Here is a 15,852-nt window from a genome sequence, read left to right on the forward strand (position 1 = left end):
ACTTTCACATAAAAGATGAATTCTTTGTGGTTGATTCTGGAGACAGTGGGATGGGACAAGGGGGGACCTTATCCTGGAGCAGGGGCAGCCTCTGCCCAGGCTGGCTGCAGTAGTGTCCATCGGCGCTGTGTGCCCATCCTTCAGGCCTCAGGTCCTCCTGCCCCACAGAGCCTGCCCCCACCCAGAGTGTCTCTGGCCATGATGCAGAGCTGGACGCTGGACCCCAGAGGGAAGGCCTGCTCTGCACTGGCTCCTACTGTGGCCTTGAGTATTCTTGAGGACACCCAGTCTTGTCTGCTCACATACAGGAAGAAGAGTAACCAGGTGCTGCCTCCAGCACCCCTTCCCGGGGTCAAGGTCTGAGGAAACCTAGAAGCACACAGGAGGGATGAATCCTCAAACCATGGTGCCCATGCCCCAGAACAGAGCCCACGCTCATCCCTTGAGAGTCACTGGGGAGAGTTCTAAAGTGCAAATTAGACTGTAGAGGAAGAATCAGGGAGTAGCAGCCTCTGGGGGGTGGGGGCAGGCATTGCCTGGGAAGGGAGCTGAGGGGACACTCTAGGTGCAAATGTAATGCTCTGAGTCTTCGTGGGCTTTGCTGCTGTGTGCATTTGTCACAACTCATCAAATGATACACTTAGTTCTGCTGCATTTCAAAAAGAGAAATCTTAGTAAAATTGTTTCCCAATTAAAGATATGTGGTATAGTAATCTGATGATTGTAATTTATTTTGAAATGCATCAAAAAATAAGATGGACTGATAAAAAGAGACATAGAAAGAGAGCTAGACAGATTAATATGAAAGGGAATACAGTTAGATATTAATTGCAAATTCAGGTGGTAGAGATTGGATTGCCCACTAAATAATTGTTTCTACTTTGCTGGGGGTTTGAAATGATCCATAATAAAATCTGAAGCAAAAGAATTTACTGAATGATAAAAATAAAGATGTGGACATAGCCAAGCAGAAGTCATGCTTCATACCGGGTGAGAAGCCTCTAATGAGAGGAGAGATCAAGGGCTGTGGGAAACCAGGGGAGCCAGATGCCGAGGAAAGCCTTTGGATTAAGGTGCTCTGAGAGTGAAGTCTCAAAACCTGGGTCGTCTGGATCCTGTAAAGTTAAACGAGGTTTTCCAGAAAGCCTAGGCCCCTACCTACCAGCCTCTGCAGCAGGTGAACTTAGAGCAGAGGCTGGTCCTTGGAGGGTCTGGTTATCCAGCTTGGGGGCCTCAGTCCCACAGTTATGTGGGTTAGGGAAGTGGCCTTCTCAGCGCCTAATGCCCTGTGCAGAGGATGAGCTGGAGCACAGGCCTGGAGGCAGGGAGGCCAGCAGAGGCCTCTGCTTAGACCTGGAGGGAGCCTGAGAGGCTGAAGAAGTGACATGTCTCATGCTCACCCCTCCAGGCTTCCTCACACCCAGCTCACTGACTTATTCAGAGTGACGGATTCTACTTTATTTAGGCTCCAGGTTCCTGCCTTGAGCTTTCTATCTCAGTGACAGTCATGCTATGTGGCAGCTTTTGTAAAGATGGCAGCAGTTGTAAAGGTTAAGGCAGCACCCCTGGGCCCCACTGGCAGAGGGTGTGCAGCAGGCACCTGTCACCCCACCTAGACCACCACAGGGCATGAATGACAACAGGCATCCTCCCCTGAGGTCTGCAAGCCCGTGTGTGTCCTGGGGACATGATCAGAGAATGGAAGCTCTCAGGTTGCTTGCAAGCTGGGATGTGCAAGGAAAGCCCCTGCACGTGGGTGGGGTCTCCTTCCATGGCCACACCTTGCACAGGCCACAGGGTCAGAGACAGGAGGGGTCAGAGAGCTTCCACCCACTGAGGGCTCAGCTGGAGATGCTCTCACCCTGGGTGTTCTTTAACCACTTCCCTCCCCAACCTGAGCTCAGCAGAGAGGTAGGGGAAGAACCAGGGGTCAGTGATGGAAGTCTTAGTACCAGCTCCTATTGGTGAGAACCACCAGCTTCCAGATCCTGTGCACTCTATTGCTTCTATGTCCCACTGCAGATCTGATAGTGGGTGGTGGGTGTTATTTCAACTTCTTGGAGATGAGATTGGAGCTGGGAGATACTCAATAATTTGTCCCGGTTTTGTACCCATGAACAGCAGAGCTCAGATAGGATCACTGCTCTGTCTGACCACAGCCTTCTGCGCTGTGGTCTTGCAGTTCAGAGCGCCACAGCCAGGACCGGCTTCCTGCGTCTGTATCCAGCTGCATCCAGCTTGGTGCTGTCACCAGTGGGAGCTTGTGCTTATCACCCACCTCAACTCTACAAATCCCAGTGATATGGATGCACAAACTGGCATGCACACAGCTCATTCAGAGAGAGGGCTTCTGATAGAAACACAACTGCACAGGATCATTCCCACACTGGTGGAGAGACCCTCTCGGGGCAGACATGGCTTCCCTGGATGCCTTTGTTAGGCTCTGTTACTAGCATGACACTGACCATGAGCTATGTCCAATTCGTTACCCACTGAAATAATCAAGTTTTTCTTCTCCATTTTTTCTGATGAGGAAAATCACATTAATATTTTATATATTGAATCAGGCTTGCATTTCATGTGTGAGCCCTAGTTAATCTTGATGTATTATGTTTTTATGGGTAGTTTGAATTCATGTGATAAGTATTGTTGAGAGTTTTAAGCATCAATGTATATTTAATTTTTTAAAGAAATTTTTGGTTTTATATTTTAAAAACTAAATTTATTTATGGTCACCTTTTTGCAATATAAGTCTGTACCATTATGTGGTATACTTCAAAACCATACAGAACTATATGTCAATAACCTCTCAATCAATCTGTGAGATAAAAGTAATCCCACACATCCACACAGAACACCTGGCATACACGTGTCACACAGTCACACGTGTGTGTATCAATGCACACTTCCATGCTGGACAGATTTCCATACAGTCGTGTCATATACACATACACATCACACACTCACACGATACTCACATGCACACCACACACACATACCATACACAATCCACTCAGACCACATAGACACCACACACACAATCAAGCCATGTACAGAAACACACTAATACACATATGCCACAATCAGAACACCCATACCACTTGAATGCATCACACACACACACACACACACACACAAGCACTTCTGTCTAGATCTGTGACTTGGCTCTTACCTCCTAAACAGACAAAGTGTGTGTCCCCAGCCATGGCTTCCATACATGAATTTTTCACGAGCTGGAACAGAGGGGTGGCAGGGTCAGGGAGACTGATAGCAGGGACATGGGGAAAAGGCAGCCCACCTCCCCTCTCATGTTTAGCCCACACTCACCGACGTAACAAATGTTTCTGCAGAATTGAATTCCTCTGTCCCATACATTTGGTCCTTTCTTTCTACAATATCATTCAACTACAAGAGAGAGGAGATGGTTGTCACACAGCCAGGAGTTGAGAACACAGCAGTCTCATCTCAGGACATAGAGTCTTGCCTCCTGCCATGTTGGACTCCAAGAGCCAAACCCTGGCATCTGTCAGCAGCCCACCCTCAGAGAGTGGAAGCTCCACCCGCAGCTCTGGTGTGTAGGTTTACACAACACTTGCTGTTCATCTGACTACCTGTTGTCCAAACATTTGGGCTGAGGTCGAGGGCCATTGTCTGGGTGACCCTGGGACAGCTGCCTTTGAAAGCTTTCCCCAGCTGGGCTCACACGTGGCACTTGGTTATCTGCTCTGAATTACCTGATCTCTCTCATAGTCCTTTACACCCACGCAGTAAACCTTGGCCCCCATATCCCGAGCCTGTTGAGCCTAAGAGAAAAGAAGTTTTGAGTGGAAACACCCAACTACATGGAGCACAAAGCTGATACTGGTGGACAGCGCTCACTTCCTTCTTTGTGTCCTGTAACGTCCTTGGTTGCAGTGGCCCCGCAGTCAGGGTGATAATCAGGCTGGAAGTATTCCTGTCTAGAGAGGAAGCAAGGGATGGCCTGGTGAGCAAGGAACCTGAAGTGACCTGCCTCAGGCTGCCAGGCCTGCAGCTCTGCTCCTGTGCCTCCTCCTCCTGGGGAGGGGCCACCCTGACCCCAGAACTGCCACCAGAGTGCCTGGAGGGACAGAGGACTTAGCCTAGGACTTACTTGACAGGTGAGGAACCTGAGCCTGGCTCAGAGTGCTTCCTAGTGACCCTCACTAGGGGCGCGTGGACAGCCTTTATCCTGAATGGCAACTGCAGCTACTTCCCTGGCAAGGACAAGCCTCTCAGCTGAGCTCAGGGAGGAGCAGCCAGACTGACCGACACAGGCTTGGGCAGCGGCCCCGCCCAGCTCCCTGCCTTCCCAGCAGCCTGCGCTTCCTTCCTGATGAGGCCGCAGCCCTACAGTCTACATGCTGGTGGTTCTGGGCTGAGCACAGCCTTTCCCGCTGTTGGAAACACAGTCACAGGATGAGAGTCAACCACAGGGGAGAGGCTGAAGGGGCAGAGCCAGGGCCGTGGTGGACAGAGTGTGGGCAGGCAGGGGCACCAAGGCCTCTGCTCCCTAAACTGAACTCTGCTCACTGTCCCTGGAATTTCTCTTCTTTTTCATGCAACCCAACTGTAGGTCAAGCACTTGATATCTAGTAAGAACCAGGAATTTAATGCATGACCCCATGTGGTTCTCAGGAACATCCCTAGGGGAGCTTTTCATCCTCACTGTGGGGAGGAGGAACCTGCAGCACAGAGAGGGCAAGGAGCTCGCTCCTAGAGTCAGCGCTAGTAGCTGGCCAAGGAGGGTGTGCACCAGCCCTCGCTGAGGCCCGGGCCTGGCTCTGTCCCACCTGAGCACAGTGACGTCAGCGGCAGCTTACCTCCTGAGGTAGCTTGTTGAATCTGTTTATTTGCCTGCAACAAATTGAAAGAATGTTGGCGGATGAACCAATAATACTCTTAAGAACTTGACAAAGCAGAATAAGTTTTCAGAGTTGTCTTGTACCTCTTTCAGTCCTTCCTGCATGTTTGTGGCTCCTGTAGGCACTATGTCCTGAAGTCTTTTAAGACCATCACGTATTTTTGTTCTAAAAACGTATCGGAAAAGAGGGTAGAGGGGGAACGAGAGTTAAGGGCTGTAAAACAGCCCCAGCTGTCTTGCACCAGTCCTGCCTGGACCAGAGAGGATAGACGTGGTCCTGTCCTGACCCTTCTGCCCATGTCTTTGATGCTGACAGGACTAACCCTAATCCTTCTTTGTCCCCTGCTCAGTGAGTGTGGATGCTGCGGCTTTGCTGGCCCCGTGAATGGCTGCCTTTCAGCATGCTCATCGCTGTCTCAGGCATTCAAACCTCGGAGACTCAGCAAGGACCCAGCTTTGACTATCCATGGTGAGGGGGACACCTACGGATCTGGCACCCCCACCATGACTGGCCGTACTGCTGGCACCTAAGGGGTCCCCAGTAAGGTCATTCCAACAGGGAAGGCTGAGTTTGGAGAAGTCACTTTGCTGATGCTCCTGCCCTGTCCCCTCCTCCCCTGCTGCAGTCCCCTGTAGTGGACTGGGTCCCTCCAAGCCACTTCCCTCACTTGATCGATGCTAAGGGAAATAGTCAAGCTGCTGCATTAGAGCCCTAGACTCTAATGCAGCAGCTTGACTATTTCCCTTAGCATCGATCAAGCACAGCTTCATGTGCTCCTGAAGAAATAGACCATAAATGGGGAAGAGGCCTGAGGAGTGTCCATGAGGGCTGAAGAGCAGGGACCCCAGGCTGCCACAGGGATCTCTGTTGGCTTTTGTTAATGCAGGTTACAGGGGATGGGACTGGGACATGCCAGGGGGTGGGGCTTAGGTTCAGGCTTGTCCTGTGTGATGGGCTGACCTGTCACAGCAAGTCTTAGAGAACGTGGCACCTGAAAGCTGGCTCTTGCCTCAAGCAGAAGTGATTCTGCCATGAGCTGAAATGTGAGAGCCCCTGGTCCTGCCCTGCCTGACCTAGCATGGGAACAGAGGAGGCCTGTGACCAGGGCCACTGGAGGCCAAACCAGGCCCTGCCCACCCCGCTCTTCCTGTCACTTTTGGGAGGATTTCTGTTTCACTGACAACACCTGCAAATATGCTGGAACTCTTATCCACCAGCCTTTTTCTTAGACTGCCCTCCCTGCCACCTGCTCAGTCTCGACTCCCAGCTCCATGCATGAAGAGAACACTAGCCTGCTTATGTCCCCATGAAGCCCTTAACTTCTTAAAACTCCATCACCCTTTTCCCGTCCCCTCATCCCACTCCTCTTCTGACACTTTCCCTTGAGAAAGACAGCCTCACCTCCACTCTCCAGAGAGGACTGGGAGCCCCTTAGGAGTCGCCCCCACAGGTCGATTGGTTCAGACTCTGAGTCTTCTGCCTAAAGGAGTCAGCGGTCCTCCTCTCCCCCACAGGCAGCTCCTCTACCAGAGGCCCCGTCTCTCTCTCTTCCGCCTGCCTGACAACTCCCCCTCACTTGCTGCTTGCACCTCACACTCACTCAGGTCTCTCTCTCCATAATGCAGACCACAGGGACACACAAAACCACGCTTTCCCCAGCTCACTGAACAGGCAGCCCCAGTCCCTGCTTCTCCTGGGAGCCAGGCCTGGGGAGTGCTGTCTCCATGCACTGGCACCCCCACACTCTCTGGGTTTCAGTCATTTGCATCATGAGCATCTTGAGCTCCTGGATGCTCATGAGCTCCCTATCTTCCACCTCTGGCCTTTGGGCACGTGGAGAAGGCAATGGCACCCCACTCCAGTACTCTTGCCTGGAAAATCCCATGGACAGAGGAACCTGGTAGGCTCCAGTCCATGGGGTCGCTAAGAGTCGGACACGACTGAGTGACTTCACTTTCACTTTTCACTTTTATGCATTGGAGAAGGAAATGGCAACCCACCCCAGTGTTCTTGCCTGGAGAATCCCAGGGACGGGGGAGCCTGGTGAGCTGCCATCTATGGGGTCGTACAGAGTTGGACACGACTGAAGCGACTTAGCATCAGCAGCAGCAGGATGCTGCTGTGTCATGCTGCCCTCCTGACCCCAGCCCAGCCTGGTCTTCAGAACCACACTCATGGGTTCCCTTGTCTCAGCCACCAAGGGGTGAATCCATGGAAGCCCTAGCACTTCATCACGCCCATCCCTGCCGCCTGGTTCTTCCCGCATGGCCCAGAGCAGAGACTGACACATGGAGCAGGAGCCAGCACAGGCCAGTGTTCACAAAGGGCCCGCATCTGCTCCTCCAGGTCCCAGGAGTCCTCACAGTGAGCCAGTTCTAAGAAACGAGAAGAGGGCTGGGTGGATAGGACAGGAGGTGGAGATATCTAGCAGCATGGGGTCTACCAATGCCAGCCCAGCCAGAGGTCAGTGGGAGGGAGCCAGGGCTGGGGGTCAGAGTGGACACTGACAGTCCAGGATGGCCTAGTCTGCACCTTATGGCTCCTTATGATGTCTCAGGGAACCCTCAGTTCCCTGGTTTTTCCTGTGACCCTCCCACCATGGCTGCCTTGGGGGATTAAAACAGCACTTGCCTGTCTGAGGTGAGCTTCATGACGATGCGGCCCTGTGTGGAGTAGGTGATGAAGGACATCCGCAGGTCAGGGCTGGAGAAGAAGTACGCAAATGAAGCCAGTGAGGAGCCAGGAAGGGGGTGCCTGCCAGTTTCTCTATTCCCATTCCAACTCTTTTGCTTTGGGGTTATTTCCTGAAGCCCAGAGGTTCCTATAACTTAGTGAAGGGTTCTGAGGCCTGTGGAGACGTGGGACCCTCTTGCTCCATCCCTATACTCCCAGCTCCACTCCAAGTCTCCCTCTGTCTCTCTCTCTCTGTCTCTCCCTCACACAGGCACGCACATGAGATGTGCACAGAAGGGCCCCGCCCACGTCCGCACGGCTCTCTCAGCCTCTTATCTGCTCCAATATGCTTTGTAACATCACTCCTTTTCCCTCCTTGCCCCCTTCCCCGTGTTCTGTTCATATCAAAGAAATTCAGTTCAGTTCAGTTCAGTTCAGTTCAGTCGCTCAGGCATGTCCGACTCTTTGCCATCCCATGAATTGCAGCACGCCAGGCCTCTCTGTCCATCACCAACTCCCGGAGTTCACTCAGACTCACGTCCATCGAGTCAGTGATGCCATCCAGCCATCTCATCCTCTGTCGTCCCCTTCTCTTCCTGCCCCCAATCCCTCTCAGCATCAGAGTCTTTTCCAATGAGTCAACTCTTCCCATGAGGTGGCCAAAGTATTGGAGTTTCAGCTTCAACATCAGTCCTTTCGATGAACACTCAAGACTGATTTCCTTTAGGATGGACTGATTGGATCTCCTTGCAGTCCAAGGGATTCTCAATAGTCTTCTCCAACACCACAGTTCAAAAGCATCAATTCTTTGGCGCTCAACTTTCTTTATAGTTCAACTCTCACATCCATACATGACCACTGGAAAAACCATAGCCTTAACTAGACGGACCTTTGTTGGCAAAGTAATGTCTCTGCTTTTGAATATGCTATCTAGGTTGGTCATAACTTTCCTTCCAAGGAGCAAGTGTCTTTTAATTTCATGGCTGCAATCACCATCTGCAGTGATTTTGGAGCCCAGAAAAGTAAAGTCAGCCACAGTTTCCACCATTTCCCCATCTATTTCCCATGAAATGATGGGACTGGATGCCATGATCTTCATTTTCTGAATGTTGAGTTTTAAGCCAACTTTTTCACTCTCCTCTTTCACTTTCATCAAGAGGCTGTTTAGTTCCTCTTCACTTTCTGCCATAAGGGTGGTGTCATCTGCATATCTGAGGTTATTGATATTTCTCCCAGCAATCTTGATTCCAGCTTGTGCTTCCTCCAGCCCAGCATTTCTCCTGATGTACTCTGCATATAAGTTAAATAAGCAGGGTGACAATATACAGCCTTAACATACTCCTTTTCCTATTTGGAACAGTCTGTTGTTCCATGTCCAGTTCTAACTGTTGCTTCCTGACCTGCATACAAATTTCTCAGGAGGCAGGTCAGGTGGTCTGGTATTCCCATCTCTTTCAGAATTTTCCATAGTTTATTGTAATCCACACAGTCAAAGGCTTTGGCATAGTCAATAAGGCAGAAATAGATGTTTTTCTGGAACTCTCTTGCTTTTTCTATGATCCAGCAGATGTTGGCAATTTGATATCTGGTTCCTCTGCCTTCTCAAAGAAATTACTCTACCTCGTTTCAGCCTTCCACACGTCTCTCCCTTCTCTCTCCTTCCACTGCCTTGTGGTCCATTGACCACATTATTTTTATTTTAGTTGCTACCATAGGTCCCTAGCTATGCTCCTTGCTGCTCTTGGTTTTTGTTACAAATCATTTTAACCACAGTTAGCAGACTTTGGTACCTGGAGAACGTCATGCATCATATTAGACACTTGCTCAAAAATCAGCTTGTAGCTCCCAAATGCTCAGAGCAGGAATTTTAAGCCCCTTGGCTTGGCATTATGAGCCTTAAAGGTTTTGGTCCCATGCTGTCCTGTCCCAGTCACCTTTCAACCCTCCCCATAGTTAACTGTACTCTCTAGTCAAACAGATCACTCATTCGACAAGAAATCTGCTATTTGTTTACATGACCCTGTCTTTCCCCATTCTTCAAATCTAGTCCAAAAATTCAGATCCCCTAGGAAGTCACACTTGACTTTCAAAAAAGAATACTTGCTTTTTCCTTAAACTTGAAAGTAATTCCTTTGCACTTTAGTTTTAAACCTTGGCACAATTTAACTCTGTGTTTGGTTACTGGTTTGCCTGTTTCTTAATCTGTGAGGTCCTCAGGGCAGACTGTGTCCCTTACAATGTGGCCTGACTCACAGACAGGAGCCAAGAAACCTGTTAAGACCTGATAGAACCAGAGTGCTGTGTCCTTTCTGCTTCAGAACACCCCCACTCCAGGCTCTGTGCTCCTGAGCAAAGGGACGTCTACAACCACCAACTCTAGAGAGCTATGTGCCCAGCCCGGAAGAGGAAGACCCACGACCACCAACTCTAGAGAGCTGTGTAGCCAGCCCGGAAGAGGAACCCCAGCCATACTTTGTGTACTTCGTCGTTATCTCATCCACTAGTTGGCAAATGTCCTCCCAAATATCTTTTGCCTTCTGTGACCTGAAAACAAAGAAGACCTGAGTCAGAGACATGAGGAGCATCCATCCAGTGGGTGCAGTTTCTGCCTCCCCAGATTCCAGGAGAAACTTGAGCAAATCCTTCCCATCCCAGGCAGTGCAAGGCTGCCACACTCCCTCAGCGACCTCAGTGGGTCACCCTAGTGGTGACTTTCATCACTGTGAGTGCTGGGGAGGGTGACCAACCAGACCCATGGGCAGGGGGGTGAGGAACTTCGGGTGGCAAACCAGGAGGGTTGATCATTGTACTTAAGGCTTCAAGACAAGGGAATAAGGAAAGATGCATCGAAAAATTCTGCTGTGTTGGCTCTCCTGTCCCTCACTTATGGGCCTCCAACAGGCACCAGGGCCTCAGGCCAAGGAGGGTGTTATAACATTTTATTTCCATTTTCTTCTCATCAGCTTTAAAGCTGAGCCACTCTGGACACCGAAGGCCTTTTCTGGGACCACTGTCTGGGGAGGGGCTGAACATGGCCTGGGACACTGCTGTCCTGGCATCATGATACTCCACCAGCAGGGAAAGCTTCAGGCCCTTCCTGGTTCTTCCTTCGGTTGCTCCCTTTGTCTTTAACTTTAGTGCCAGGGTGGAGACTGAGGACGCTTAAGACAGTGGGGCCTGAGGAATGTGCTGTGCTTTCAGATAAGCCTGGCGTATTCCACTGTAGCCATACTCTAGACTTACGTCTCCCTGACCCTCTGCTCCTTTTCCCGTTTGTAGAATCCAGGATTCAGTCCTGTTACTCTCACCAGCCTCTGGGCTACTTTATCCAATGTCTAGGCGCCTGCCCTCTTTCCAGTCGATTATAAATGCAAATACATTCCCTACTCTGCCTCCATATGTTTTAAAGATAGCAGATGTGCCTTAAAGGAATTTGGGGACTGTAAAGTGCTTCAGTGATATTGAGAGTCATATCACTATTACTACCGAGTGAATAAAATTTATCCTCAGCCCTGGGCTTCCTTGGTAGCTCAGATGGTAAAGAATCTGCCTGCAATGCAGGAGATCTAAGTTCAATCCCTGGATCAGGAAGATCCCCTGAAGAAGGGAATGGCAATTCACTCTATTATTCTTGCCTGGAGAATTCCATGGGCAGAGAAGCCTGGCGAACTACAGTCTATGGAGTCGCAAAGAGTTGAACACGACTGAGTGATGAACACACACACATCATCATCAGTCCCACAGAGGTGTTGAAAATGGAACCAAGGCAACCTCTCCAGTCTGAGGCCCTGCCCCTCCCTTTCCTTCCTTGATTGCCAGAGGGGATACCTGTGATGGATTCATTTTGATATTTGGCAAAACTAATACAATTATGCAAAGTTTAAAAATAAAATAAAATTAAATAAATAAATAAATAAAAGTCACAGGCCAGGACACTAACCTGTGTTGGTTGAAAGTCAGAAAAAACTAAATAAATAAATAAATAAATAAATAAAACAAAGAGGAAAAACCGCCCCCCCCAAAAAAAAAAAAAAAAAATAAGAGGCCCAGGTTTCCCAAGGCCATAGGCAGACAGACCAAACTGTTCAGAAAGCGAACACAAGCATTCACGTGGGTGTCCAAGTTGTCAAAGAAAGCAAGAAAACATTTAGAACCTGCAAATCAAAGGACTTGTAAGCAGTGACACCATGAGAATGTTTAACAGATGACATGTCAATCTCTCTGGAGGCAGTAGAAATAGAAGTCACTGGGGTAAATTAAAAAACTGAAACCAAACAAACCCAGAAATCACAGTGAGCTTCTCCCAAGTACTGAGAAGACAGCACTTGGCAATCAGCTGCCCCTCCAGCTGATTAAGGGACACGCAGGTCACAGATCCAGGTCAAGCTGATGGAGAGACTGACAGCCATCCAGAAACCCTGTGGTGTTTTGTTTACTTTCCAAAATATAAATGTCCCAGGGGACAAAGGCCCAGGGCACTCCTAACTCAGGAACAAGGAGGACACAGAGGTCTGTTCCTTGGGTCTAATCAAACATGAAGTGGTCCTGCAGACAGAGGTTCCCTGAAGAGCACCGGGGCCAGGCAGGAGAGCCACTCACGCGTCCACTATGAAGTACAGGTCAAAGGCACCCTCGCAGGATTTCAGCTTCTCCCAGGTGCTTCCGTGATGTCTGGAGCCCAGGTGGAAGCTTCTCGAGTTTGGGGGGTGGTGCAGGGATCTCCCTCGGCTAAGCGGTAGAGGCTGCAGCCCGAGCATCAGGAAGAGCATGGAGCCCAGCACCCCAGGCCCAGCGCTGCCCATTTCCTTTGGCACCTGCCGTGGTCCCACTGGCCCTGGCCATCAGGCCATCTCAGGCCGTGGCATCTGCTGCCTCCGCTGGTTCCCAGGGACCCCACGCCTCCACCCTTTCACCGAGGTGTGCTGGTGCTGTAGGCCCCCCTGATATCTGCCCGAGTGCAGAAGAGGCAAGAGGCTGGCCCTGGGGGATGGTCCCACTCTCTGCACAATCCTCCTCTGCCCCAAGGAAGCAGGGTTTGTGATTGCTGTCCCTTATGAGGGACAGGATGGTTGGCATGGTGACTTTGTGACCCGTAGGCCTGCTCAGGGTCCTGCCTACTGACATCCCAGTAGGGAGGCATGGGCGGTGGGGGAAGATGAAGCTTCCATTTGTTCTTCATCCCAAACATTTTCAGGAGGCCATAATTCCTTCAAAAAGTCTGCCTTTTTGTCAACTGAAAGAAGGCAGCTGAGATGATTTACATAAGAACATCACTGTTGGGTCAAAAATTGGCAGCCTGGAGTGCTGCAGTGGTTACTTGTGTGACCCAGTGGATGGATAGAAGGATCTAGAAGGGAAAGAAGCCCTGCAAGGATGTCAAAGTTCTTTGTGAATGTGGGACATTTTCAGTCATCTTCTGTGTAGCAAATCACCCCCAAACTGAGTCACAGAAACGAGAACTATTTTATGATGGTCCTAGGTTCTGTGACCAGAAATCAGGGAAGGTTGAGTGGCAATGGCTTCTCTCTGTTCTATGTGGGCATACACAAGTCTAAATAAAACATGATTAAAAAGCTAAGAATATGAATTTAAAGCTTTTTGGAAATACCTTAACCCACTTACTTTATTCTCTTCATTTTTATGTGCATAAAGGAAGAGTGATATATGTTAAAAATCCTCCCCTAATGAGTCTAGGTCTTTCAGCATGCAAAATAAACATTAGAAGTGATCAAAAGCATTTTTGGAGTGGTATTTAAAATAATGGAGTATCCGATATAAATGGTGTTTTGGAATTGAGGAAATCTGGTGTACTTCTCCCTAGAGCCTATTAGATTTTCCTAGCTTCACATTCCTCACCACACTTGATATTGTCGTATTTTATATATTTTCCGATCAATGTAGCCTTCCTTTGTGGTCGTCATTTGTATTTCCCTCATTATGATGTGAGTGGTCTTTTTGAGATTTAGTCTCCTGTCTGAAGGAGCTAACAGGTGCCAGAGCCTTTTCCAATTAGTTCTTGAAAGACTATGTGCTTGGTAAGCCCGGAATGTGGACCTACATGTGGGCAGCAGCCTTTTACAGAGAATGTTCATGTGTAGGACCCCATGTCTTAGTACCTAGAGTCGAAAGTCCCAGCCATGATTTTTCTTACAGCCCTGTCCTCATCGGACACCACTTGATGCTTCTGAGAGAGGACGTCGATCAGAAGAGCAACTACATAGGATCCTCCCCACACTGATGCAGGCACCCTCTCAAGGCAGAGATGGCTTCCTGGTCAAGCTTCAGGTCCCAGAGAGACACCGTCCCCACTGAGTACTGAGTGTAATGTTAGTTGTGAGAATGCATTTTGTGCAGCTGCCTTTTGTTAGCCTGCTCCTATTGTGATGCTGAACTTGAACTGTTTCCAACTATTTTCTTCCTTTTTTGAGATAATCATGTTTCCCTTCTCCATTTTGCCAATGTGGTAAATTATATCGATACTGCAAACCTGAATTAGACTTGCATTTATGGGGTGAACCCTAATTAGTCTTGATGTATTGCCCTTTTTGTACTTTATTGGATTTCATTTGCTATGTTACGTTATGTTCAGGGTTTAAAATATATATTTTCTCATTTTAATTTTGAGCTTTTAAAAAAGTAATTACTCTAGCTTCATCCCAGCTCTAGTTATACACTGGGAGATCTAGAAAGGACTGTGAATATAGTTTGGCCCAAATTCAGCATAATGATGAGAAATTCAGGCTGAGAGAGGTGAGTGATCAGTTCAAGGTCACTCAGTGCAGTGATGTGTCTGACTTTGTCTCTCTTCAAGGAACAGTGGCCAACGCTAACCTTAGATGTCAGTGGCATCCCCTTGGAGGAATCAGGTTTGAAATGACATTAGGAGAGGCTCAGATGCTGACAGTGGCACAGTTTGGATGTCCTTTCAGGATGACAAAGCACAGGAGACCCAAAGACACATATTTGGGTGTCCTGTATTTCCTCAGGAGCTGTTAGAAGTGCAAGGAAGTTAGACAAGAATCTGACTTTTTCATGGAGTAAACACTCAGGAGCAGTTAGAGTTAAGGTAGGAAAGGATGCTTAAACTCTCAGCGTGCCCTCATTTGGAGTTTGGGTCACACGGTTGGTTGGCTGTTCGTCACTGGGGGCTCTGGGAGGGGACGTGGCCAGTGCAGCACAGGCTCTGGGGACACACACTTGAGGTTCAGTCCCGGTTGTGCCACCTCCTTGCAGCGGACATTGGGCAGGATGCTAGTGAGGCAGGATCTGGGCCCTCCTCATCGGTGAAGGATGATGATGACCCTACAGGTATATGGAGGATGGAAGGAGGTGAAATATGCAAAACACATGTCACAAACGCTTATCAAGATAGTGAGCAGGGCAGGTAGTCGTGAGGCCTCTTACAGGGGGGGCAGGGGGCAGGGCAAGAGGAAGAAGCTGAGTTGAACCTAAATGATGTCCCCATGAGGAAGGAGCAGAGCTGCCCACGCCTCAGGTCCTCCTGGGCTCAGGACACATATTTCTTAATGACAAAAACTCAGAACACTCAGTGGAGTGTGGTCCAGCAAACGTCTCACAAACTGAAGAAATGCTTTGAGATGGGTGTGCTAGCTTCAAGAACTTGCTTGTGGAGTTGATCAGGGAAAGGCAGGGATGAATGCAATGCCATCTTTAAAACAATCTTGACAGAGATTGCACTGAAGGCATAAATGGCATTAGGGAGTCTGGACAATTTACCAGTATTGATTAGTCTCATCCATGAATATAAATCATCTTTCCATTTATTTATGCCTTCTGCAGTTTCTGTTATCAATGTCTTATAGTCTTAATATACAGCTCTTTCATCTATCAGTTAAATTTATCTTTAATTGTTTTATTGATACTATTGTATATGGGATTGCTGTCTTCATTTTTTTCAGATCCTTCATTGTTACTCCATAGAAATGCTAGTAATTTTTCTATGATCTTTTTATTCTGCAACTCTACTGAATTTGTTGATCATATCTAATTTATTTTGTGGTGTCTCTAAGGTTTTCTGGCTCAGTGGTAAAGAGTCCGCCAGCAATACAGGAGACCTGGGTTTGATCAACATCCAGGTTGATGTTAATTGGTGAACTGTCATATATGGAGTTTTTTGTTGGGCTATGGTCCTTCCATACATGTGTTGAGAGTTTTTATCAGTAATGGATGTTGAATTCATTTAAATGCATTTTCTGCATCTGCTGACATGGACATATGACTTTCTTCTTTCAATCTATTAATGTGACGTTACATTTATAGTTTGGTGTGTGTTGAA

General features: G+C 48.7%; 1 protein-coding gene across 1 annotated transcript in view; it reads right to left on the reverse strand.

Moving 5' to 3' along the window:
- The window catches only part of LOC132344150 (anthrax toxin receptor-like), a 39,389-nt gene extending 26,690 nt beyond the window's left edge, over window positions 1–12,699 (reverse strand). The window contains exons 1-9 of the mRNA XM_059882703.1: window positions 12,156–12,699; window positions 10,029–10,100; window positions 7,515–7,586; window positions 4,967–5,048; window positions 4,842–4,875; window positions 3,880–3,959; window positions 3,735–3,803; window positions 3,328–3,405; window positions 3,173–3,233 (exon numbers count right to left, since the gene is read on the reverse strand). Coding sequence (XP_059738686.1) covers window positions 3,173–3,233; window positions 3,328–3,405; window positions 3,735–3,803; window positions 3,880–3,959; window positions 4,842–4,875; window positions 4,967–5,048; window positions 7,515–7,586; window positions 10,029–10,100; window positions 12,156–12,358 — 751 coding nt within the window. The 5' untranslated portion in view covers window positions 12,359–12,699. The remainder of the gene's footprint in view (window positions 1–3,172; window positions 3,234–3,327; window positions 3,406–3,734; window positions 3,804–3,879; window positions 3,960–4,841; window positions 4,876–4,966; window positions 5,049–7,514; window positions 7,587–10,028; window positions 10,101–12,155) is intronic.
- Between the last annotated feature and the right edge of the window lie 3,153 nt (window positions 12,700–15,852).

Source organism: Bos taurus, chromosome 28 (assembly GCF_002263795.3).
Source record: "Bos taurus isolate L1 Dominette 01449 registration number 42190680 breed Hereford chromosome 28, ARS-UCD2.0, whole genome shotgun sequence".
Taxonomy (NCBI): Eukaryota; Metazoa; Chordata; class Mammalia; order Artiodactyla; family Bovidae; genus Bos; species Bos taurus.